This window comes from Eptesicus fuscus, chromosome 9 (genome assembly GCF_027574615.1).
Source record: "Eptesicus fuscus isolate TK198812 chromosome 9, DD_ASM_mEF_20220401, whole genome shotgun sequence".
Lineage (NCBI taxonomy): Eukaryota > Metazoa > Chordata > Mammalia > Chiroptera > Vespertilionidae > Eptesicus > Eptesicus fuscus.
In genome coordinates this window covers 85,129,368-85,153,011 of record NC_072481.1, presented here as the reverse complement: position 1 = coordinate 85,153,011, position 23,644 = coordinate 85,129,368, and the positions used below count along the sequence as shown (strand labels likewise).

General features: G+C 49.8%; 1 protein-coding gene across 4 annotated transcripts; it reads right to left on the bottom strand.

The window, feature by feature from the left end:
* Positions 1-973: 973 nt before the first annotated feature.
* Positions 974-23,323, bottom strand: TFAP2A (transcription factor AP-2 alpha). Of its 4 annotated transcripts, none has more exons than XM_054721491.1 (8): positions 23,165-23,323; positions 14,168-14,225; positions 13,791-14,028; positions 10,682-10,733; positions 8,407-8,638; positions 6,436-6,554; positions 4,360-4,501; positions 974-2,613 (listed from the first exon to the last, which is right to left on the bottom strand). In XM_054721491.1, the coding sequence occupies exons 1-8, from the start codon at positions 23,235-23,237 to the stop codon at positions 2,325-2,327; spliced, it is 1,203 nt and encodes a 400-aa protein (XP_054577466.1). In that variant the 5' UTR covers positions 23,238-23,323; the 3' UTR covers positions 974-2,324. The 4 variants fall into 4 exon arrangements, with proteins under 4 accessions (XP_054577466.1, XP_054577465.1, XP_008144347.1 ...); XM_054721490.1 differs by lacking the exon at positions 23,165-23,323 and adding an exon at positions 18,798-18,857 and having other exon boundaries at positions 974-2,249; positions 2,329-2,613; positions 13,791-14,225; XM_008146125.3 differs by having other exon boundaries at positions 13,791-14,225.
* Between the last annotated feature and the right edge of the window lie 321 nt (positions 23,324-23,644).

Below are 23,644 nucleotides of genomic sequence, written 5' to 3'. Positions count from 1 at the left end.
CAGAGCTAAGCACAGAGTCCTGCTGTTGTAGAAGACAGACAGAAGTCTGCAGGGGCCCTCCCCCATCCTCTCCACCCGGCCTCTGAGAACATTTTCTATTTCTAAAAGGTTCTAGGAGGAGCCCCGTGGTGATAGAAAGGGGTGGGTCGGCTTTTAGGGGCAGGCAGAAATGATTCTGGAAATCAACATAATTTCCCACTCCCCTCTGCTCCCACAAGAGCTACTAAGAACAGCATAGGAAGAAATTCATCTCTAAATAAAATATTAAAATAAATGGGAGACAGTTTGCCATCTCTTTCTCTGCCCCGTGTTCATTTCTGCCACTATTCCTTTCTCCTCCCAGAAAACTAGAGCTAGTTTTACCTCATTTACATGTCTTAGCCTCTGAGAAGCCTGAGCTAGCAAGTGAAGGTTGAAGTGGTAGTTCCTTTGTGCTAATGAACTAACAATTTAAATTTCAGTTATTTTGAGACAGACTCCGAGGTAGTTAGGGGGGGCGGGGGGGCGGGGAGGAGGTGTCTTCTATTCTCCATCTTCCTTGTCATCCTTAATGTTTGGTTCTGAAGATTTTATATTTTGGTTTCCAAAACACAAATAAAAACCTAAAGGATCAACATAAATAAAAGTTTATTTTTAATAATAAAATTAATGTCTCTAGTAAGGAAAGGATAGTGTGTCATTCCTTTAGCAGTACAAACAATCTTTTATCCAAAAGAATACATTGGGTTTTATTGTGTCATTTGTCTGGATACAGACTCAGTGGAATATCTAAATGATACCCTGCTCTGAACTCCAAGTTGAAAGTAAGTTTTTATTATACTTGAGGGAAACAATGGGTTCAGCTGCTTATTGCAAGGAGCAATTGCCAAGGGAGAGTTAAACTCAATTACTGTAACCATACTGAATAAAAAATACTGCCAAGAACAAAAATACGCCTGGGTAAAGACAGCCACTGAATAAAAAAAAATCGACATAAAGCGTATCAAATATTTATTTATCTGGGCAACAAAGGACTATGATACATTGACAGGCATGGAAACTACTGCCAGCACAACTCAATACAATACAACTAGAACTGTTTCCAAAATGGCCAGTGAAAATACAGAATGCCAGGTGGTCCCAAATGTTTGAAGTTCTTTGAACAAAAAGAGAGAAAGAGAGGAAAAAAAATCCCTAACCCTTGGTTTAAAGACAATACCCATTTATTGCTCAAATGATGCTTTTAAGGGAGGATGGTGGAATAAAATTAACTTTTTCCCCCTCCCCATAATACATAGAAGGGTTATGAAACCACTCAAGTTTAAAAATCTTTCCCAGGTCCAATATCAATTTTTCTTTCCGTTCAATGAAAAGCTAAATGTAATTCTAATTGTATATAAAATGTTACTTTACTTGTTTTTTATTTGTTCAGCTGTTTCATTGTCATCTTTAACATGCTAAATTCATGAATCCCAGAGGAAAAAGGAATCCCCCCAAACCTTGAATTTCTAAATAAGTACCATGAACCACATGAAGAACTAATAGGGAAGATTCAAAACCCACTAAACAAGAGGTAAACGAGATCACCAGATAAATAAAAAAGGCTTAAAACAGACTCACCATATTTACACTTCCCATTAAATTACACATAAATAAATATATACAGAGACATGAACACTGATTCCCTTATATAACTGAATCGTGTTGCCAGAGAAAGTTCAAGTTGGTCGCTTTACCTTGAAGAGGAAAAACTTCTACAACTGAGACATGACATGGAACTTCGTGTATTTGTGTTCAAGTTTATTCACAATACTGATAAAAATGTCATTATCCTTTTGCCTTGTTTAAGTATGGCTACAATCTGAACTGAAGTATGTAAGAGAAGGTGGTGATTCAGTCCCATGAAGCTCATATAATTTTTTTTTTAATTTTTACGTTCTTTTTTTAGAAAAAAAAGTTTTAAGTTTTTGTTGTTGTTGCCATTGTTGATGTGTGGGGTTTTTATTTATTTAAAAAAAAAAAAAAAGTTCACAAACTCCGACAGAACTTTTCTTTGCTGGCTTCACGGCCTGTTCTGTTCTTAGGCTCCACATGAGGGCAAAGGGTGGATGCTGATGGGGAAGTTGAGGCAGGGCCTGAGTCAGCAGGGGCCGCCCCGCTGACAGTGCAGAGCAGTCCCCAGACTCCCAGGCGGGAGGGCTGAAGGCGGCGGCGGCGGCGGCAGCAGCAGCAGTAGCAGCAGTGGGGGTTGCTGATCCCGGGGCTGTCACCTGCCGGGGGGTGGTCGGTGCGGGTGAGACAGAGTGGGTGGGCGCTGGGGGGAGGGGCTGGGCGGGAGGAGAGCCTCACTTTCTGTGTTTCTCCTCTTTGTCACTGCTTTTGGCGCTGTTGTCCGTGTGGCTGTTGGGGTTGTTGCTGAGGTACATTTTGTCCATGGCCTTGAGGGCCTCGGTGAGATAGTTCTGCAGGGCCGTGACCGCGGCGCACACCGCCGGGCTGCCGAAGCCGTGGGAGATGAGGTTGAAGTGGGTCAAGCAGCTCTGGATGCCGGGCTCCAGGATGGGGTTGGGCCGCGAGTTCCCCAGAGGAGATCGGTCCTGAGCCAGCAGGTCGGTGAACTCTTTGCATATCTGTCTGCAGCACAAGTGAAGCAGAGAGAGAGGGAGACATGAAACTCCTCTGGGGCAGCACCAGCAAAGATAACCTTTCTCCCTACACTTACCTCTGCCGGGATCCAGCAGACACTGACCTGACCCAAGACCCCAGCCCTAGAGACAGACCTACAGTGGCCACATGCTGGAAGACCCAGCAGTGTCCACCAAAACATCGCCGCTCCTTCTTTAACTATGTCCACTAATGTGTCCGGTCTCTGTCTCTGTCTCTCACCCCCTCCTCCCCCACCCGCCTCTCAGCTATACCAAACTTCTAACCCCCTCCTCTCCTGCTCACACCAAACATCCTAGTCACTGGAAAACATTTCACACATGAGAAGAGAACAAAGGACAGTAAGAGGGACAAGGAGTCAAACATAAGTCTCTCTTCAATGGCCAACAGCATGCGGCCATCAGCTGTCCTGTTGAAAATATTATAGAGACCCTCTTCTCTGATCTTCTAGAGAGACCTCAGCAGCAGCCTGTGGGATCAAGTCTCCACTCATTCACCTTCTAATCAGTTGCATGTGAACAGAAAGGCAAAACTTTTCTTGGGATTGTTTTGCCTTTTTTAAAAAAAGGCATGAAAAACCCATTACTTGGGGGATATTCAGAGTGGTTTGGAGAAGAAGAAACAGTCATTGCAGTTTCCCATTCCATGTCTTTCCTCATACATCAAAATAAAATAAAACTCTCTAGGGAAATGGTGAATATGGGCATGCTTCGAAACTAAGGAAAGAGAAAAAGTTGAAATACAGGAAGATGAGGCCTGCACACTGGAAGCCCTGTCTCTGATTGTGGGAAACAAGGATTAGCTGGGCCTTGGGGATGGAGGTAGGGTGGGGGGAGGGAGAGGGGAGAATGGGGAGCACTAGAAGGCCGCCTTCCCCAAGGCTGTGATGTCCCCAGGCCAAACTCTGTCCTGCCTGAGGCCTCAGCCTCTGGCCTCTGGTTCCATGCCCTCCTGTGACGTGGACTTTGATAATTAAAGGCTTCCAAACAAGCCTTTTAATGTCCAGAAAACATCTCAAGACAGTCATTTTCTTTTCACATACCACCTGGAGAAGCCTATTCAACCCAAGCACCCATGGGAATTTAACTTGGGGCCATTTTGAAACCTACTTGATATCTTGCCTGTGGGCTAAAACTTGTGGTGTGTGTGTGTGTGTGTGTGTGTGTGTGTGTGTGTGTGTGTGTGTTTGACTTTCCAGGAGAAAGGAAGCAAGAAATGGGATTGGGATTAGGGTTGAAACTAGGACAACTTCTGGTTTGCACATTTTGTAGGCCGCTACTTAATCCTTGCCTTTGGATTAACAACTAAGGGTTTACATTGCTAGAAGACAAAAACTGATTTGGGCAAGAGAAAGAAACTGATATAGACAAGCCTGTTTACTCCTTTGATGACTTGATTCTGGTCTTCTGAAACAACATAGTCACAAATCCACACTCAACTTCTATCAAATCCCTACAATCCCCCCCCCCCCCCACACACACACACACATCAATTGTTTGTGATGGAAGGTGAGGCAGAAAAGATGGACATACACAGAACAAGTCTACTTGTATCTCCCCTTTAAAATAGATTATGATTGATCAGATTGTGTTTATCAATATTTACATCAACAAAGCTGACTAACACAAAAGGAAAAGAGAGAAAAGTGAGAGCGAATTTGATTTTTGTTTCTCTTCACAATGAGACACAGAGACCCTGAAGAGGTAAGCGCCTTACTTTGTAGCCAGGAGCATGTTTTTTCTTGTCACTTGCTCATTGGGATCGGAATGTTGTCGGTTGAGAAATTCAGCTACTGCTTTGGCAGGAAATTCGGTTTCACACACGTACCCAAAGTCCCTGGCTAGGTGGACGGCTTCTCCTGGCAAGAGGTGAGAGGAGGGAGGCGAGTGCAAGAGAATGTAGAGTTGGGATCAAAACTTCCTCCCAACTCCCTTATTTTCTTAAACCAGATGTTGAAGGAAACACAAAATACTTGTTTTCTCATTTCAGGCATTTTATTTCCTTCTCTGTAGAATCTGGTGGATGCAGTTATCAGGAAAAATGGCCACCTACCCTAGAAGGCCAAGATGATTTGAAAATGTAAATCTCATCCACTACCCTCCAGTCTCATCCCCACCCTGATAACACTTTCCCAACTTCTCTTTTAAAATGTCTCTTGTATTCCAACCTCACACCTATCAACGCATTCATAAATGGTATGCATAATTACTCCTTGAGCTTTTCTGCAAGGTAACAACTAAGGGTTTACATTTTAACTTGATCGCATATAATTATCTGTTCATCCAAACCGATTAACCAAGAGGATTTGAGGGTCACTCCACTGAGTCTGTCTGTGTTGTTGATTTTCGAATCTTTGGTTTTAATTTCCTGAACCAGTTGGTTTTTACTGCAGGGCTTCCTGCCATTAGCTCCAGCTCCGGAAGAACGCATGCGCCAATTAGAGCATCAAAGCCCTCTCCGCAGAGCTTGTTTCCATAAAATGGAGCGGATCACAAACAATAACAGTTCTCCAGAAACTGCCTCCCTGCTACAGGGCTCAACCCCAAAACCCACACATACTCTCACACTACACCCGAAGTCATAACTACATTTTTTTTTTTAATGCATATAGGTCTTTTGGAGTATGGATAGAGCATTTTCTATGTATTGGCATTATTTTTAATATCATGAACATAATGCTACTGTAGATAGTTTCTGGCACTGAACAAATGCTTATTACTTAGCAGTTATATTATTGTCATCTTTGACACCATTTTCAAATGCTTTCATAGGGTTCCTCCTCAAATTTACAGTTTTAAACATTTTTAGTTATTTACAAAGCTAGAAGTTGAATTCAACTGTATTGTACCTCCTCAAATAGAAAATGCAAATAAGATAAAATGCCTTCTGTAAATATAAATGGCAGTTTTGAAATCTGCCTGATAATTTAAGTGCCCTTTCCCCTATCGCCATAAGGCATTTCCAGCAGAACACAAAGGAAAATGCAAGAGAGCTATATATTTATTCCAACACACTCAACTTAAGCCAATTTGGTGTCAGAAAAACTTAACAGGAATCTAGAGGAAGCAGGAATCTGAGAAGATTCTGGTGATAGTGCATCTAGAGCAGGGAGTGAGGACAGGGTTGGCTTTTGTTTTTGAGGGGTTTGGAAGCATGCATGTGTGTGTTGTGTGTGTGTGTGTGCATGTATGCATGTTTAAAACTGCCAGGAAAAACTTTTTGCAATGCTCATCTTTCTTTTTTCTTTTTATATCCAAAACAATTCAAAGTCTAAAATCACTCACTTTTCTTCCCCTCCAAGGAAAGAAGCACAATTAAAGGAGAGATAAGGGAGCATATGTTTGGAAAACAAAAACTAAAAGGGTATATAACCCTGAGCTTTCAGGATGGTCTTAAATCAGGATGCAGGTCAAAGATTCCCAAATTAATTCAGGAAGTAATGGTCACGCATTTCTCAAATGCAGATGTCAGAATACCTTAAGTGATTTACTGCTGAGCTCTATAAGGGAGACAGGAACTTGGAGAATATGCAGTTCTTAAATTTTCACATTGTTTAGGTCAGAATTGGGCTAGGGAGGTGTAATTCTGTGGCAGAGGGCAAGAGGAAAGGCGGATAGGAATAAATGCAAATAGTTTTTTGACATGCAAGAATTTCACTCACTTCCTGCTACATTCTCTGGAAAAAAATGAAACTGCCCAATTGACACTAAATACAACCAAACATCTGGCCACCAAGTATTACCCATTTTCTCAGAAGAAACTTCCCTCTTGTTAGCAGGTAGACTCGCTTACCCTCCACTAGTGAAGTGAGCAGGGTGACATTGGCAGCTTTGCGTCTCCCAGCTGGCAGATTTAATCCTATTTTGTCCAGCTTTTCTCTTAAAGATCTTCCTCCATTTTTAGACTTCGCCCTGTTTCACAAATATAGGAAAGCGATTTAGAAAACATTGGGTTGCTCTGCATCATATTATAGTAATTTTGACAACTTCCTAAAATTAAGAATCACAGCCCCGAGATATTTAAGGGAGGGAAATCTAGGAAGAAATGGTACAGAAACATCATCGGAGACAAATGCTTATTAAACTGTAAAGCATCTTCTGTGCTCAGTTATTATTGCAATTATTGTGGCAGGTTGGACGGTTTTGATTCCCCAGCTCTCTAAAGAATCACAAACAAAAACAGCTCTCACCTCTAGGGTTTAAGGTACTTTTTAGTTCAACTGGTCACTGTATATTTTCCCTGTTGTTACAATCACATAAATCCCAATGGGGTCTTTAAATTGTCTTTGTAAGATCTGCTGTTAGGTTGTTCAGAGTAACCAAAGTTATCATCACTCTCACGTTTCTTGCTCTGGCTTTAGCCCCAACGGGGAATTCATTTCACCAACTGTTTACATGCCATGTCACCAGCCTAACTGGAAATGTCAAAAGCTGATATCGGCCTTTTAAAAATTTCACTGATTTGGAGACAATGGAGGCAGTTCTAAATAGATGTCTAAATAGACTTCCATAATCAGAAAGTGGTTAAGATAAATTGTTTAAATAAAACAGCAAATTAATTAATTTCAGATTTTATTCCCTACTCAAGTGCTCTTTAATTGTGTGGATTAGATTATACTCCCCTAGGTAAACAGTCTCCAATATTGGGGGTGGGGGAAGGGCGGGAAAAGGCAGAGGGCGGATTCAGATCTGTGACAGTGAAAGATGACAAAGGGACAGCCAAATGACTGTGGAGGAGGAAGAAAAGATTAAAATAGCTGATGTTAAAACCTTCCGAGAATGGTTTTATAGGCTTTGAATGGGATATACCTATCAGAGCAGAACCAAGTCTCATAGGTGGGTATATGAGTATCAAAAGGATAAACTTTTGGTCTACTTGCTTATTTAAAAAAAAAAAAAAAGAAAGAAAGGAAGAAAGTATTTATCTGGGAAAGCTCAACACAAGACCCTCCATTGGGTGGAACCCTAGAAGGAAGCCCACAGGAGGGAGAAACCTGCCCTGAGGGAAGATGCTTCACCTCGCTGCCGCTTATAAAATTTTATCTACGAAATGAATCATTCCGACCTCGCGGGGGTGAGGCCACGTATGTAACATGTATTCGTCGGTAGTGACTACACCTAATGCACTTAAACGTGCCTTGCACGCAGCCTGGCACACATCGGGGCCGCCGTACATCGCAACCATGAATGCAAGTGCCTTGGGCACGGGGAGTCAGTCACCTTCGGTCCGAGGTGGTAATGACCGGCGGGCCTGGCGTGCTGACTCGAGAGAAAGCAACTGTCTTCTATTTAAAATTCTATTCTAGGGACGACGGGTTACCCGTCGGAGACCCTACACGGAGGTCAAGAAAAGTGAGGAGCCCGAGAGGAAGTTTCCCCGGGGCCGGCAAGGTGTGCGCACGGAGGTAAAAGGCAGCTGCACGGCGCCCCGCGGCTGCCGCAGCCGGGACTGAGCTCACGGCGGAGCGAGCTGCGCGTGCGCGCCGGGCGGGGAGGGAGGAGCCGGAGGGCCCAGCGAGCGCGCGGCCGCCACCCCCCGGTCGCGCGCCAGACCCCACCCCCGCGAGGGGAGGGGCGGAGAAGGCGGGCGCGCGCCGCCCCGCCCCGCCTCCGGCCCCACCCACTCCGTTCCACGCCTTCTCCCCGCCCCTTTCTCTTCCCGCGAAGGGAGGGCCGCGGCGCGAGGTCCGTCGGCGTCGCGGCCCGGCGCAGGCGCAGTGCTGCCCGGGCCGCGGGCGGGGAGGTCGGGCCGCGCAGGCCTCACCTCCGCAGCACTCCGCCCAGCAGCGAAGCGTTGAGACACTCGGGCGGTGAGAGGCGCCGCTGTACTTCCGCCACCGTGACCTTGTACTTCGAGGTGGAGCTGAGGAGCGAGAGGCGACCCGGAACTGAACAGAAGACTTCGTTGGGGTTCACGACGCCACCGAAGAGGCTGTCCTTGTTAATGGGGATGGCGGAGACGGCGTTGCTGTTGGACTTGGACAGGGACACGGGGCCTGCGGAGACAGACCGGAGGCCGTGTGTGGGAGCCGAGGATCCCGCCCAAGTGCCGCCGGACACGACTCTCCTCCCGGCCGGGGCAGGCGCCCGGGCTTGCGCGGCAACCCCCCCGTTTCTTCCAGCACTGAAAACTCCATGGCTCTTTTCCCACCTCCTGCCCTACTCCGTCCTGAGATGGAGACTTCTCCTCGGCGCGCCTCACCCCCCGGCCTGGAGGTGTCCCCTCCCAGCCCACCAGCCAGGCCTGTGCTTCTGCCCAGACCCTTTCCTTTCAGCCTCGGGGTGCTGTCTAGAGATGGTGGTGAAATTGTGAGCCGCTGAGCTCTCAGCATCCGAGGACAGTGGGCCCCAGACAAGGCGCTCCAGCACGGGCTTGGGGTGCAGGGGAGGGGATTACGTTTGCAAACCAAGAGCAAGCAAACTACGTATGTGTCCTTTGGAGTTTTGTGGAATGAGGGGTTTAGTGTTGGGGGGGGGGGGCGGATTACTTCATAAACCTGTAATTAAAGTCAGCCCAGAGTTTAGATGGCAAATCAGCCTGTAAATGAGCATTTTCAGTTAAGGCACCAATCTGGGAAGTGGTCTGTTGACACACAACACGTTCCCCATCCTTTTGAGAAATAGGCCCTTTCCTATGTTTAGTTTTGAGGAAGACTCGAGTTTTGAAGAGCCATTCCAAGCCCCGTTTTGTACTAGAAGGAAGGATAAACAGGCCTAGCACAGAATACTTTTGTTGAGCAAATAGTTAATAGCCCTCTGCTTAAGCGTCCTCATTGGGAAGGCAGGGAGGATATATTACTAGTTAAATTCATTAGCTCTTCATTGTTGGACCCATCATAGTTAGAAAAAAATTTCAAGTCCAGCAGAAAGTGTACTAATATAATATAATTCGGATGCATTCATAACCATTTAAGTACAGTATGCATTTGTATTTTTAAAATTCCACATGGAGACATTTATAATAATATGTATACATTCTCATTGCCTTACTCCTCCCTCTTTAATGGGATATTCTAGATGTATGGAGAGGTGGGGGGCTCTAGTTTTGGATAGATCGCTTGTGACATTAATAGCTCTGGGGAGGCTAATAGAGACAATAGGAGTTAAACGAACTCTTGAGAGATTACTAATAAAAGAGCCAATTATCATGTCGACTTGGAAAGAGCATCTCTTAAGATTTATCCCTTGCACATCTAATTTGATGTGACAAAGACTTCACAGATGCAAAAATGAAACTCTAAACTAGCTAACAAGCTGATTGGGGTTAGAAATGAAATGAGAACAGTTACATAGCATCGGCCTCTGGTGGTGCCTAGAATCCTGAAATGTAACATTGCCACTATAACAACAACAACAACAACAAAGCTGCTGTGAAAGCATTTAATCCAGTAAACTTTATTTCTACTCACTAAATACAGTACAAATTACAAATCCATCCAAATCCCTGGACACTTTTAAACAACTTTTTTTGCTATGAACAATTATGCTAACAATCCTGACATCTTCAAGATGCTAATTTTAACCAAAAGCCAAATTTTTGTTAACCTAATTCACAAAGTTTAAAAACCCTTAAAGAGCTAATGAGAAATTGAATTGAAAAACCTGGAAGGTTTTTTTTTCTCCTTTGCTAAGGAATGCTATGTCTTTTTATCATCTGCCCTTATATCAATAGTAAATTATTTGCACTGTTTTAGCATATCACTTCTTAACACTCCTGGCCACTCACACAATTAAATAAACTATTAAAACATTTCAAAATTGAAATGCCACTTCCAAATCAGTTAAACTATTACACATTTTATGTGTTTGTCCAGATATCATTAAACTAAATTAAATCATGAATCAGAACAAAGCTAGCCTGTTGCCATTGCTAACCCACTGAAAGCCGATCATTCAAGCATTGCTGTTCTATGTCTGTTTGCTAATTCTGAGCCTTTGGGAAAATCGTATTTGAAAAAAATAAATACAGCTCTGCAAGTTCTTTTAAATAGCAGTATGCCTGTAAGGACATGCTTGGAATGCAAAAGGAAATGGCTTACCTTTCTTAATTACAGTTTGATCTGGGATGTTAATACCCGGGTCTTCTACATGCTGCAACAAAAGGATACACATGGATGTAAGTGTATAATCAAAACAAAAGGAAATGAATATTCCGTGCAAGATGGGGGGAGGGGAAGGTGTAGAATCAAAATTCCCCCCTTATAGTGACATTTATATATAAACATCTCATCTTGGCTTATTGGAATCTGGGGCTTTGCAACTCAAGAGGTTTCACTGCACACCCACGGCCAATTTCTCCTCCTCCCGCAAATAATTTGAGTTTGAAAGAAGTGGGGGTTGGGAATAAAACTTTCTTTGGAAATTAAAATCAAGTTTTGGAGCAGCTAATCTTTTTCACAATCAGTTCGACCTTTTAAAATGCACCTAGCATTACTTTGGCGCCTCAGTGGCTTTGGACTTTTAGTGATTCAAGGGCTCAGCAGCAAAAGCCAGAGAAACACAATAGAAATGACAGGCAGGACAGGGGTGTGCTGGAAACGCTTTAGGTAGTGTGATAAACAGCAAATGTATACACACATCTTCACTTATGGAAAAATAATATTTTGTGTTGTCTTTTTTGAAAAAAGGACTACTGCCTAAATTGGATATCAGATAGGAATATAAATGTTTTAAAAAAACAAACACAAAAACGTTTGAGGTTGTTTCTGTTGTCCAACAGCAGATTTGTTGGGGTGGGGTTTTCTTTTTTTTTTGCGGATGGATGGGTATATGTGTGTGCCAGAGTCAAAACGTGATTAGAAAGTAAAATGAAATCATGTTTTCTAATGCAGAAACTGACAGGCAATATAATGTCTGGCTGTGTTTACAAATTAGCACCAGGGCTGCTGAGATAGAAGATTTCGCAATCGTTACCAAACACAGGCATTACCATTTAAAAAACTATTACTTCCTTCTCTAGTCTTTGTCCAACAATAATACTGATTCAAACATTTTCCATTCTGTCTTGGATTTATGCTCCTGTTAATTGTGCCTGATCGCAATGATTCCGGGTGGATGGTACTAAGTTGCTTTATTACAGGTTTTATTATACTCAATGCTCTCATTTGTAACTTGCCTAAAGTGCTTCTGGATTTAAGTATAATTAAATTGAGAAATGTTCAGAAATGAGTACTGCTGCAGTTCTTGTGTTTTAACTATATGGGGAAATATGATCCCTTTATGCATGCACCCTAAACTCATAAAGTAAATGTAGTGTGGCATAATACTTTTATTTGTGTTATTTCTAGACCTTGTCCATACAGGGAAGACTGTTAAGTTTAAAACCCCACTGAGATATTAATGATTAAATAATTTTCACCATCGATTTGATTTTCTTAAATATTTAGCAGTCATTCTTATTAAAGGTTAACTGTTGCAGCAATGGGAAAATTGAAAACAACCCTTCTCCTGACCCAAATTCCTTTGAAAGAATTTTTTTTCTTCTTAAAAGGTGGGGAAGGGAGGGGGAGAGCAGCAACTGGGTTTCCTTGTTTTCATTTGATCTTTAGGTTAATTTCTCCTACTGACCAATTTCACCACAAAGAGGGACTATACAGGTGTTAAGAATTCACACCAACCACTTTCGAATTTTTGCAAAGTAGAGCAATTCTAATCCACAGTAGTCTCAAAAGCTTGCAACATTATTTTGCAATTCAAATATTTCCAAAGACCAGGCTAGGAAAAGGATTCAGAGACTCTTTGGGAAGAAGTAAAATGATCACAACTTCCAGGCTTTTTTTTTAATTGTGCTTTTCTCAACTATTGCTCCTCTCATTTTCCTTCCCAAGAACTGCACTGTTTAGTATCAGCCTCTAAATACATGTTCGAACACACATACACACACAATGCTTACTAAACCCCATATTGGATCAAGTTCCTACATTTCTGCTTTCCATGCAAGGCTGCTAAATATAACCAACAAATTTCAGTGATTAACTGAGCTAAATGAGAGATGTAATAAATTTTCTATTTTCCTATGTAACTTAAAGTTTTAAATTCACCAAGCAAGCAGGTAAGTTCATCTGACCATTTTCTTTGCAATCTAATGCAGTAATCATTAAACTGTCAACGGACATATTGCTGCAATATTTGATGCAGTAATTTGAAATAGCATTTCAGCAAAAATCACATCCAGATACATTTCCTCTCCAAAGAAAAGCAGCATTAATAGAGCCTTTACAGCTTTAATAAAATTATTGGCTTGTTCTAATTCCATTTCAGGAAGGTTGTGAGGAAACCATAAATATGTAGAATTGAAGCAGAGATGCTGGTTTAAATTTAATTTCAGAAAGTATTTTCAAATTATCAATAGCTGGTTTACATTGTAAAGAGTAAATGTGCTAATATCATGCTTATTAAGAGATCATTTTAAACTACATTTATTGATAACTGAATTAAAACTCAAGTAATGTTGCTCAATAGTTTCAGAACATTTAATTTAATATGGGGTGTAGCAGGTTCTGATAGGCGTTTGGAACCTAGCTAATGATTTATGAGGTCAGCACTTAGCACCCCTAGGAAGAGAAGAAGGCTGCATTTTAATGTCCCTCTGCTCAGATTTGCTACTTAACTATTCCTTAATCAGGGTAGGGGATACACATAACTTTCAGATATCACTAATGCTTGTAAAATCCAGTAAAAATAATTTTTCAATGTGTCTTGTACACTTTCTTTTGAGTTGCCAGGGCATTTAATGAGCTCTTTCGGTTGAATTTAACGTCTTTTTCGGGACAGGGAGAAATCCCAACGCCAGACGCAGAGGTGGAATTAGATCCTCTCCCAATCGAAACCGTTTACCGTCTTGGAGAGGGGAAGATACTGTGGCATTCATCTGATTTATTTGCGTCGGTGGAAATGGTCATGCTGGCATTGTTTGAAGGATTTCCAGGAACCATTGTTCTAGGGGCAGAACTCTCAACTTATTTTTAATTTTTAAATTCGGTTGCCTAGGTGGGTCCTTCAAGCGCCCGCCCAATAAAATAAAATGACATTTTGAACAAGTAAACACCGCCGAGGGAAACCCGGGCCCACGGGCTGTGCGCCCCGGCACCTTCTCTGGGAGTGGGGAAGGGCTGCCCTCGCTCCCGCGCCGTCCGCGCGGCCTCTTACCGGGACGTCCTCGATGGCGTGAGGTAAGGAGTGGATCGGGAGGTCTCCGAGTCCGGAGCCAAGCCCGTGCGGGCCGTGCAGGAGGTCCTCGTGCCGTCGGTAGTCCCTGCGCGGATCCAGGCCAGACAGCTGGTGGGGCAGCCCCCGGTGCGTGTGCAGGAGCCCAGACTCCTGGCTCTGCCTCTGGCCGGGCCAGCCCGGGTGCTGCGGCTGCGGCTGGGCGTGCAGGGGGTTCAGGCTGTAGGGGTCGTTGACGTGGGAGTAAGGATCTTGCGACTGGGAGTAGATGGGCTGGTAGGGCGGGGGGAAGTAGGGGGGCTGGAAGTCGGCATTGGGGGTGTGGGACAGCGGCGGGGCGCTCGTGTAGGGAGATTGACCTACAGTGCCCAGCTGGGGCAACCGTGCCGTCCCGTTGCTGGTGCCGTCGTGACGGTCCTAGGAGAGAGCGAGAGGAGAGCGAGGAAGTCAGGCGTCGAGTTACAGCCGTCCACGCGAAATCCACTCGGCGGGGCTGCGTGGGAAGCCGCCCCTTCCCGTCGGCAGGCCGCAGAAAGGAGCTCCGAGTTGTTCCTTTTGGAAAAGGCCCCAGAAGTGAAGCGGGCCCTTCCGAAAACGCAGGAAATTAGGCTGTGCAAAGGTGGGGCGCAAGAGACTCTCAGCTATTTCTTTCAACGGTAGGGACGGATGGAAAGGGGCCTGCCAGAATGGAGCACGGTAAGCGGCGGCGGGAAACCTCCCTTAAGCAAAATTAAAATTCCTACTAAATATTAAACAGTAGAAGCGCACCCCCCCCCCCGCGCCCCCCGCCCACACACACACACCATTTGAACTGCGCTGTTTACCTCGTTCCATTTATTTGGAGGGAAAAATCATACACGTTCAAAGACTACTAGCATTTCATGACTATTTAAATAGAAACATTTCGTAGTGGGGCTATAAGGAAGCACACGTTTAAAGTGCCAGCTTAAAGAAGGTTTTAACTGCAGGTTGGGGTGCGGGGGAGACTCTGCCTTTCCCGTTTCCTCAGTCAGGAGCCCCTTTCTCCACGGCGTCGATTTGCCATATGGATGGGGAGAAGGGGACGTCTAGTGAAGGTTTAAAATAGACTCAGCCCTCTTGGGTTTAATGAGAGAGGTGCACCCCGGGGCGGAGGCCCCCACCCCTTCCACCCCAGCCCCAAAAGGCAGAAGGAACGCCTGACTTTCTGTTCCTCTACTGAAATTCGCTGGCAAAAACAAGTGAACAGAGTTGATTCCAGGGAATGCGAACCCTCGGAGGTTCGGCCCCGGGCCCCTTGGGTAGGGGCACAGCGGGCTACGTTATTTTTTGTGTGCAAACGGATTTAGCATCAAATGCTGAGCACATCTCAGGAACAAGTGAAGACGCAAGGAAATCAAGACGAACAAGGCGAGAAACACGCCTTGGGGAGTAGCGGCGAGGTAGGTCTGCGCGCCGGGAGATGTCGAGCAGGGACGGGGCATTTGAGGATGGAAAAGAGCAAAAGAGGGAAACGCGAATGAAAGGGGTGCCCCGATGGAAACCTGGTGGCGAACCCCGAGGTCTCGCGCAGCTCCGCCGCCGCACCAGGTTTCCCGACTAGAATTCCTAAGGAAACAGGGATGGGGGTGGGGATGGGACTCACCATAGCTGAAAAACTGTGAACTAACATCTGCGAAGAGTCTGGGGTAACGAGTCAGGGTGGAAAAAAACAGGCAAGCCTGGAGAGCCCGGCTGCCCAGCAGCCCGAGTGCGCCCCACACAAAAGGCGCCGGGAGTCCGGCGCCACCCTCGACTCCAGTCACCGCGCCGACGCTCCCGCTAGCGCTGGAGCCCCGCTCTGGTCCATCCGAACTTGAACCACCGATTCGAGCGGCGCCTTCAGCAGGTCGAACCCACGGTCTCTATCTTCCCGTGATTTTCGGTTGTGATTCAAAGTTCCTTAGAAAATGAAAAGCCCCCCAAAAGAAAAAGTGTGTGTGTGTGTGTGTGTGTGTGTGCGCGCGCGTGTTCCTTAATCCGTGTCTCCCCTCTTTTCTCAGTGGCGGCTTCGCTTGAGCTTCTAATAACCGCGCTGGGCAGCGTTCCTGGAGCCTCCTAATAGCAGATATTCATGACTATTAATATTACACGAATACTTAATAAGGGAAGAATGCCTGGAAATCGAGCGTGAAGCGGAGAGGCAACTCGCGCTGGAGCCGGCTCTCAATGCAGTCCATTGACGGGAGCCTCAGTGTAGCAAATCGGAGGTGGGGAGCGGGAGCGCGAGAGACAAAAAGCGGGCGAGAGAGGGAGCGGGCGAGCGCGCGGGGGGCAGCGGCGCGGCGTCTGGCGAATCACAGGGAAGGGGCCACATTTTAAAAGGTTGCAGGGCATGCAAAAGTGAAAGAGAAAGAGGGAGAGAGGGAGACAGAGGGAGAGAGTGCAGAGAGGGAGAATGTGTCTGCGTGCGTGTGTGAGAAAGAAAGTGTGGGCGAGGGAGAGGAGCCCGGAGTGGGAAGAGGGGAGGGAGGAAAGGAGGGAGAGCCCGGCTGGAGGGAGGGAGGGAGGGGGCGGAGGGGGAGGGGGCTGAGTCGGAGCGCGCGGAGGGGGAGGCCGCGGGGAAGGGGGAGGGGGTAGAGGAAGCGAGTGAGGACAATCGGACCTAAAAGGCTTGAGCAGACCTCGGGATATCGCGGGGGCCGCGTGTCGCTGGCTGGAGCTACCGGGGACCGTGTCCGGGTGTTCCACCGGCTCTCGGCACCGGAGGCGCTTCCCTGCCCTCTCCGGCCGCGAGCTCCTCCGCTCCGCAGCCGGGCCTGGGACTCGGGATTCGGCTGCCCGCTGCCTCGCCGCTCCTCCATGTCCCGGGGCCCCACCCGGGACTGACCCTCGCCTCGGCTGCCGCCGGTGCTTCTCTCGAACACCCGGGGCTGTGCGCTCTGCCGCCCCGCCCTCGGCTCTCCGGGGCAGGGGCTCGGGGAGGGGAGCCGGGACGCGGCCCCGGGTGCGCGGAGACGCGGGGCTGCCCAGCCTGGACGCAGCTGGCGCAGACTCCCGGCTCAAACCCGTCCGACTGGCTGGGCCACTCCCGCCCGATGCCCCCCCTTCTCCTCCCCCCCCCCCCCCCCCCCGGGATGACACGGCTCGTTCTCTCCCCGAGCGGCTGGGCTGCCGCCGCTGCCAGCCTGCCCGCCGGGTTGTCAGAACAAGCGGCACCTCGCCTCCTGCGTGTCCCTGCAGAGCCCCGACATAATTAGACAGCCCCGAGCCGGCTCGGAAACCCGAAATCCCTGCTCCGGCACTCGCCCACCGCAGCCAAAGTTGTTGAAACAGCCTTCACTCTATTTTCTTCCCCGTCTCGTTTCTCATCATTTTCTTTTTCTTTTTTTGCCTCCCTCACACACATTCACACGCGCCCCCACAGGGTCTCTCTCTGGGGGTGCAAGTTCCTCGCCTCCCACCTAGGTCCCCTAGGCGCCCAGCGCCGCGCGGAGCCGACCCAGAGTCCAGCGCCGGGAGCTGGGTTTTGGCCTCGGAGAAAGTGAATGCCCGAGCCTCCGGCCACAGCCCGGGCCGAGACAATTCACCCTAAGAGACTTAAGGACTGAGTTTCACCCCATTAGCTCGCAAAGGGCACCCCCGGTTCTGTAAAACAAAGCGGCTGGTCTGATGTGGGGTGTCTGCACCCCGCGCCGCGCACAGCAGGAGCCCCAGAGAAGCGCCCGTCTCGGAGGGATGTCGCCCCGTGCCCCATGGGGGTGGGGAGAGCGAAAAGAAAGGGCCGGGGAAAGGAGAGAGATTTTAAATAGTCTACAAATAGGAGGGGAAGGGAGACGGGTGGCACAACGTTCACAGAAACCCAGGTTCCGATTTCGGGGAAGACAAGCCCCCTGCCGCTGCGCCCGCGCAGACCTCCATGCCTGACACTCCCAGCTCCAAATACCAACAAGAAAGAAAGGAAAGGGGAAAAAAGAGCAAGAGCCGGGACTGCCACCTATTTATTTAGGTAATCTCCGGCCGCGGCCCCCTCCCCCTCTCGTGACTCATCGACTCCTTTCGGCTGGGTTGTAAGGGCGGCGGGAGCGGCGGCCGCCTGGCCGGGTCTCAGCGCCTCCCGCGGGCGGACCGGTAGTGCGGGGGGGGCTTCCCCGGCTGCTCCCCAAGAAACCGAGCTCCCGGGACCCTGGGTTTTTTTAACGGGCTCCATCGGCCCCGCTGGCTCCTCGCACCGGAGGTCGCGTGTAGCCCCGCCAGGATTCCCACGGTTACGCAGCCGACTGCCGGGCGGCTGCAAGGGCAGATGCGTGGGGACCCGGGAGCCGGGAATCTCCGTGCCGCGCCGTCCCCCACCCCCACCCCATTGAGGCGCCAACCAAGTGGTTCAGAGAGAGAAGCGGCGCGGAACTTCTTGCAGAGAGAGTACCTGGAGCGGGCCCCGCAGCAGTTTGGGAGAGGAGTGATCTCAACCTGAACCCGCTAAAAGGGAGATGCAACCCAGCTTAAAGCGAAGTGTACGGCCCCCTCTCCACAGAGAAATGAGCCTTTTTTTAAAAAAAAGGTTGGGGAGGAATAAATAAGCAAATAAACAAACAAACAAACATTAAGGATCAGAGAGGAAGTTAAAGAAGGTAAAGGTTTTCTCTTTCCTTTCTCTTCCTGGTGACTTGGGCTCCCAGAACCTCGCTAGAGACACGCGGAGTGCACGGGCGCGTGCCCTATTGCCAGCAGTTGCTTCAAAAACCCATACTTGTCTCTCTTCTCCCTAGTCTTAGGCACAGACAATGTTGCTCAGAAAAGGGGGGAAAGTGGGACACGGGCTTCGAAGGGGCGAAATGAAAAGGGGAGCGTCCGCTGGCTCCCTCTCCAACCTCTCCCCGGCATTCTCCAGGCGCACTGGAGAGGCGGGCGCTGCGCGGGGCAAAGTTTGTCCCACCCGCACTTCTCAGCTGGCGGCGAAAAGAGGAGGCGCGGGAGGGTAGAGCTCGGATCCGGAGGCCGCGAGGATAACTGAGCCGGCGCCGCGCTTACCTCGCAGTCCTCGTACTTGATATTATCCGTCAGTTTCCAAAGCATTTTCATGGATCGGCGTGAACTGATTTGCCCCCTCTCTGCCTCGCACCCAAGTGCAGCTACTCTCGGGGTAAGCGCAAAGTGCCGGCTGTGACGGTGAGCGGAGGAGGAGGAGGAGGGAGGTGAGGAGGAGGAGGAGGAGGAGGGCAGAAAGGGGGAGGAGGAGGTCGAGGAGGAGGAGGGTGAGGAGGAGGAGGCGAGAAGGGAAAGAGCTCCCGTGTGCGCTCGGAGATCTCCCTCTAATGGTAGAAACTTTTCCCTTTTCCAGCTCTTTACCAACAGCCTAATCGCCTCATTAGCATATCAACAATAATCCAATTGCTCGCCAGCAGGACTCTCTGCCTCCGAACCAGGTATAAAGGCCTCTCGGAGCCGCCAACGTGCTCCGGAGCGCACGCCCGCCGTGGAGCCCTTGAAATCTCCCGAGCCCCGCCTCGCGCCCCTGCCCGTCCCCCCACCCCCCATTCCTCCCCAGTCCTCTACTCCGTCCCCTCCTAGAGGGAGAAGCCGGTGCTGAGGCCAGGTTCTGCGCAGAGGCCGAGCGGCCGCGCCCGCGGCCAGGCTCTCGGCCCCTCTCCCCCACCTCTGCTGCTAATAACGGCGCTGTCCTTTCGGCCCCCTCCAATTTTATTAGAAATTATCCCTTTTCGCAATTAAATATAACCACCAAGCCAAGATCAGCGAAGTCACTCCAGGATTTTTGCCCAAGAAGAGATCGCCTCCGCCGGGGCGGCCACCACCTTGGGCCACAGAGGTCTGGGCGTTTTATTGGCTTTGTGCTTTACCCCCAGGTTGGAGATTTTGCCGAACGGCCTCAGTCGCTCGGCTGGGGCTTGCGATTCTTTAATTGCCGCGTGTAAAATAAAAATTGTACCCTGGAGAGGTGACTTGACGGCTCCAGGAGTTTCAGTGATTTTCCTCTCGTTTGTAGGAAGCTAGGGCCGAGCGAGAACTCAACGTGGTGTTTGGACTGAGGGTTTCCTAGGCGTGATGTGGACAAGGGAACAGAACTCCTACAGAGGCTCGCAGTCGCTTCTGGAGTTGAGCCGAAATACGGACATGTGTGCACTTGCATGCATCAAAATAAGTCGCTGGGAACCAACTCTTCGCTGTGCTAATCTGCTCCAGTTTTCCCAAGATTCCCCTTTTTAATTAAAGCAGGGAGAGCTCCTTCATGATTCGGTGGGGTTACCCACGCGGGCGGGCGCGCTCGTGGCGCAGTGCCCGGCTGCCCCGCAGCCGGGAGACAGGGCAGCCGTTCCGCGGCCAGGTTGGCCAGTCTAGGCTCTCCCCCTCTACACAGGGGCCTGCCCACCCCAGGGCTTTATTTTTTCTTCGGTTTTAGCAAAATTTTATAAAAAGAAAGAAAAAAACAGACTGATTCTCAAAATACAGAGTGGTTAATTTCTCTGGCTGAGCCTGCTCATGTGCCCCCCACAAAAAAAGTTTCTGTCTTTCTCCCACTTGAATACCGAAAACTCCCCAACAACAGTAGGACTCGCCTCAGAGCTGCTCTACTAACGACCTCAGATTCCCTCTGGCCCTGTTTCTTGAAAACCCCTAAGCCTCCCAGATTTCAGCGGTGTCCTCAAAGTAGGGTAGAGGCTGTTGAAAATCGGAGCTTTCTCTAACAGGTGGAACGAAGGCAGAGGAGCGAGGACCCCCTCCCACAAGCCGTGTGGAAGGGCAATTCTCCCTCCAGAGGACCGCAGCAAATTTCCCAAGACAGGCAGAGTAGGCCAGAGGCCCCCAAAAAAGTTGGAAAGAAGACTAGCGCTAGAGGGGAGACTTATACTCGGAGGGACTCCCTCCCCACATCTGAGCACTCCCCTGCCCTTCCTCCCCCGCTCCCTCCTCAGAATACTAGCACAGTCTTTGGGCTGAGCCCGGCTAGGGGCTCCCCAGGCACCTTACTCAGGAAAGGGTCAGATCTAGTGCTGGCACACTCGCCCTGCGGGGCTGCCCCGGGGTTCACTTTAAGTGGGGAGATGGGCCGCTGGGAGGACTGACACCTTCCCAGCTCGGGCAGCAGACGCAGAGCGTGATCTGTAGGCCAAACCCCAGGCCTGGGAGCATGGATTTCCCACCCCTAAACTGCGCTAAGGCGCGTTTAGAGGAACTCTTGTTTCGCTTTCTTTCTTTCAGTTTGCGGACTGGGGAAGGCATAGGCTCTTCATCTTTTCAACCAGCCCCTCTTGCTGCTCCGCACCCCGCCGACCTCCGGCTCCGCACCAGCCAGAGCTGCTAAACTGTTGTTGTATTCCCGCCGAGGGCGCCTTTGAGGTGCAGATTGGGGCCTGCCGGCTCAGCGCCTCCGCCGGTGTCCTGGGCACCAAAGAAAGGCCCGGGCGAGCACCCCGGTCACCCCTGGAGCCAGCGGAGCGGCGTGAGAGTGCGCGTCATTACCACCACAAGTCGCTTGTTTGCATGTCAATAGTCCTGCCTAGCCAGAACCCCAGGACAGCAGCGCCAGGCCTAGGGTTAGGGGGTCCAGGCCAGATTTGGGGCCGTGGAGAAACTAAGAGCAAGTATCTGTGTGAGAGACAGAGATACGGAGAGAAACAAAGAGACAGCGAGAGGCCAGAATGACTCTATTTCCTACCGCTGTCACTACCCAGTCGGACCCGGGAGCCCAGCAGGACAACCCCAGAGCATCCCACTTCTCAGGACCCCAAATCCTCAGCGCCCCACTTAAGATCCAGGCTTCCCACCGCTTGCCAAACTGTGAGCCCGCAGGAGCCAGGCCCAGGGTTCACTCCTTTCCCCTTCAAGCTGTAAGCTTGCTGCTTCTGAACCTTAGCTGGGCCTACCGGAGGCCTAGACCCAGGCCCAGCCTTCACTCCCAGCGCCTTCTCACCACCGAGGAATTCAGAATTCTGCAACCAAGTTCTTCCGGCTTGAGGAGGAAACCTAAACACCTCTGCCAAAGCACTTCCCTGACCTTCACCCTCCAGAGAAGAGAATGAAGACGAGCCCTGAGACCCGCAGGGACAGGGGAAGGGGAGCGGTGCTATCCCAGGATTTGTATTTGGTGCGAGACTTGCACCCTGAAACCACAAAGTTAGTCTAACTTTGGGGATGACCTTTCATTTAGTGAGATTTACCTGGTGGGGAGAGGCATAAGAGCTCACGGTTGGTTTTTACAAAGTGTAAGGAAGGAAATTAGGATTGCGAGACGACTTCCTTTCCCCAAACTCCAACGAATGTAGTGGAGACAGGACTTCTCTGAACTTTGATTGGCCCAAATTTGAAACAAGTGAAAGAACGCGACCCACAAGGAGTAGGCCTCGACTTTTCTTTGGGACGATCAGGGCGTTTGGTTCCAATCGACCTGCAGACTTTTAGGCACACGGAGCCTCGCCCTAACCAGGCCTTGCTTTGCAGGGGCAGAAAAAAAGGGCCCTGGGGTTCCCATTATGAAATCGGAGACAGGAGAGAGGCTGCTACCCTCACCAATCCGGCCAGAGCCGCCCTGGTTCCCATGGGGAACACGTCTGGAAGTCAGGACAACTCTGGACGAATGCTCCGGATGCCGGGTCAGGTCGTGGCTCGGGGCGGGCAGAACCCGGAGCCTAGCTGGCCTTGCGGTGCCTGAGGCGGTGATTTCGGAAAATTTTAGATCTTCTGCCTCATCGCCAACCGTTCACACACCCCCGAATCCAGTCACCCCATCAGGAGCCCAAGAAGCGAAAACTGGCTTCAGGAAGCGGACTGAGTGAGAAGCTAAACTTAGCGCAAACTCTTTTAAGTTATTTCCCCAAAGAACACGCTCGCCCTGCGACCCTTCTTCCATCTGGGCCCCTTTCCATTCGCTACATCCCCCTAGGTCCCCAAAACGTGGAGACACGCGGAGAGACAGGTGCACCAGAGCCCCACTTCACGCGCAGCCCTGGGGTCTGGGACAAGACCGAAGGCGTAGCGAGCAGGGAAGTCTCCTCATGGCGCACCACAACCCCCGCCCAGCACCCTCCCTCCTCCTGAATTAGTCATCCAGCCCTGTTTCTACTGAGGAGGGGGGGGAGGGGGGCTGCCTCGCAAACTACAAGTGACCCCTCCCCCGGGGGCCACCGTTGGAGCGTGCGCCGGACTTTCCCCAGCGCCCAGCCCGCGGGCAGCGCGTGTTGCCCCCAGCGCCTCGGCCGCCGCCTGCGCGCGTCCTCCCGTCCTCTTCCTCTCCTTGGAACTCTTCGGGGCGCAGCCGGGCGCGCCTCACCTACGACTCTCCTGCCCTGGGCCAAGGCTCTTCCTCTCCGCCTCCCCCTCCCGGCACCCTCCCCCGTCCCACCCCCGCCCACCTCGGCCCCAGCCCAGGCAAACCCCCGTACCTGCCAGTCCCCCATTTTGGCAAGTATGGACATCGCGTCTCGGCGCTCCTGGCGACGGGTCCCCGCCGGGCATGGGCTGTAGGGCTCGACTGGGCCCGCTCCCTGGAATCGCTTAGGCAAATCCTCCTTTTTTTACCTGCTCACCAACATCTCACCTGGTCATAAAGAGCTGGGTTGCTACCTGCCGACGCATGCGCGCTAGCCCAGGAATTCACTTCGCCAGCTCCAGTCCCTGCGCCTCGCGGAGCTGAACTGGGAAGTGATGGATTTATAGCCACGGCAATCTCGCCATCAACTCCAGCTTTTCCCAACGGCCCCAACCCGCTTTCCCGGTCAGTCTCTGCCCTGGGAGCCGAGGTAGACTGCCTGCCAGGGTGCACTGGGCGCGCTGCGAGTGTGAGAGCCTGTTTTCACACTCGAGCATTGGGGGCATCGACACAGTCTTCCCAGGCTCTCCTCCCCCTCGAAACTTTGTTGCTG

Coding starts and splice junctions, on each gene's coding strand:
- TFAP2A (XM_054721490.1), bottom strand. CDS start 18,848: ATGAAAATGCTTTGGAAACTGACGGATAATATCAAGTACGAGGACTGC. Junction 10,734..13,790: donor ACGCCATCGAGGACGTCCCG/GTAAGAGGCCGC, acceptor CTTTTGTTGCAG/CATGTAGAAGACCCGGGTAT. Junction 2,614..4,359: donor AACATGCTCCTGGCTACAAA/GTAAGGCGCTTA, acceptor CTTGTGCTGCAG/ACAGATATGCAAAGAGTTCA.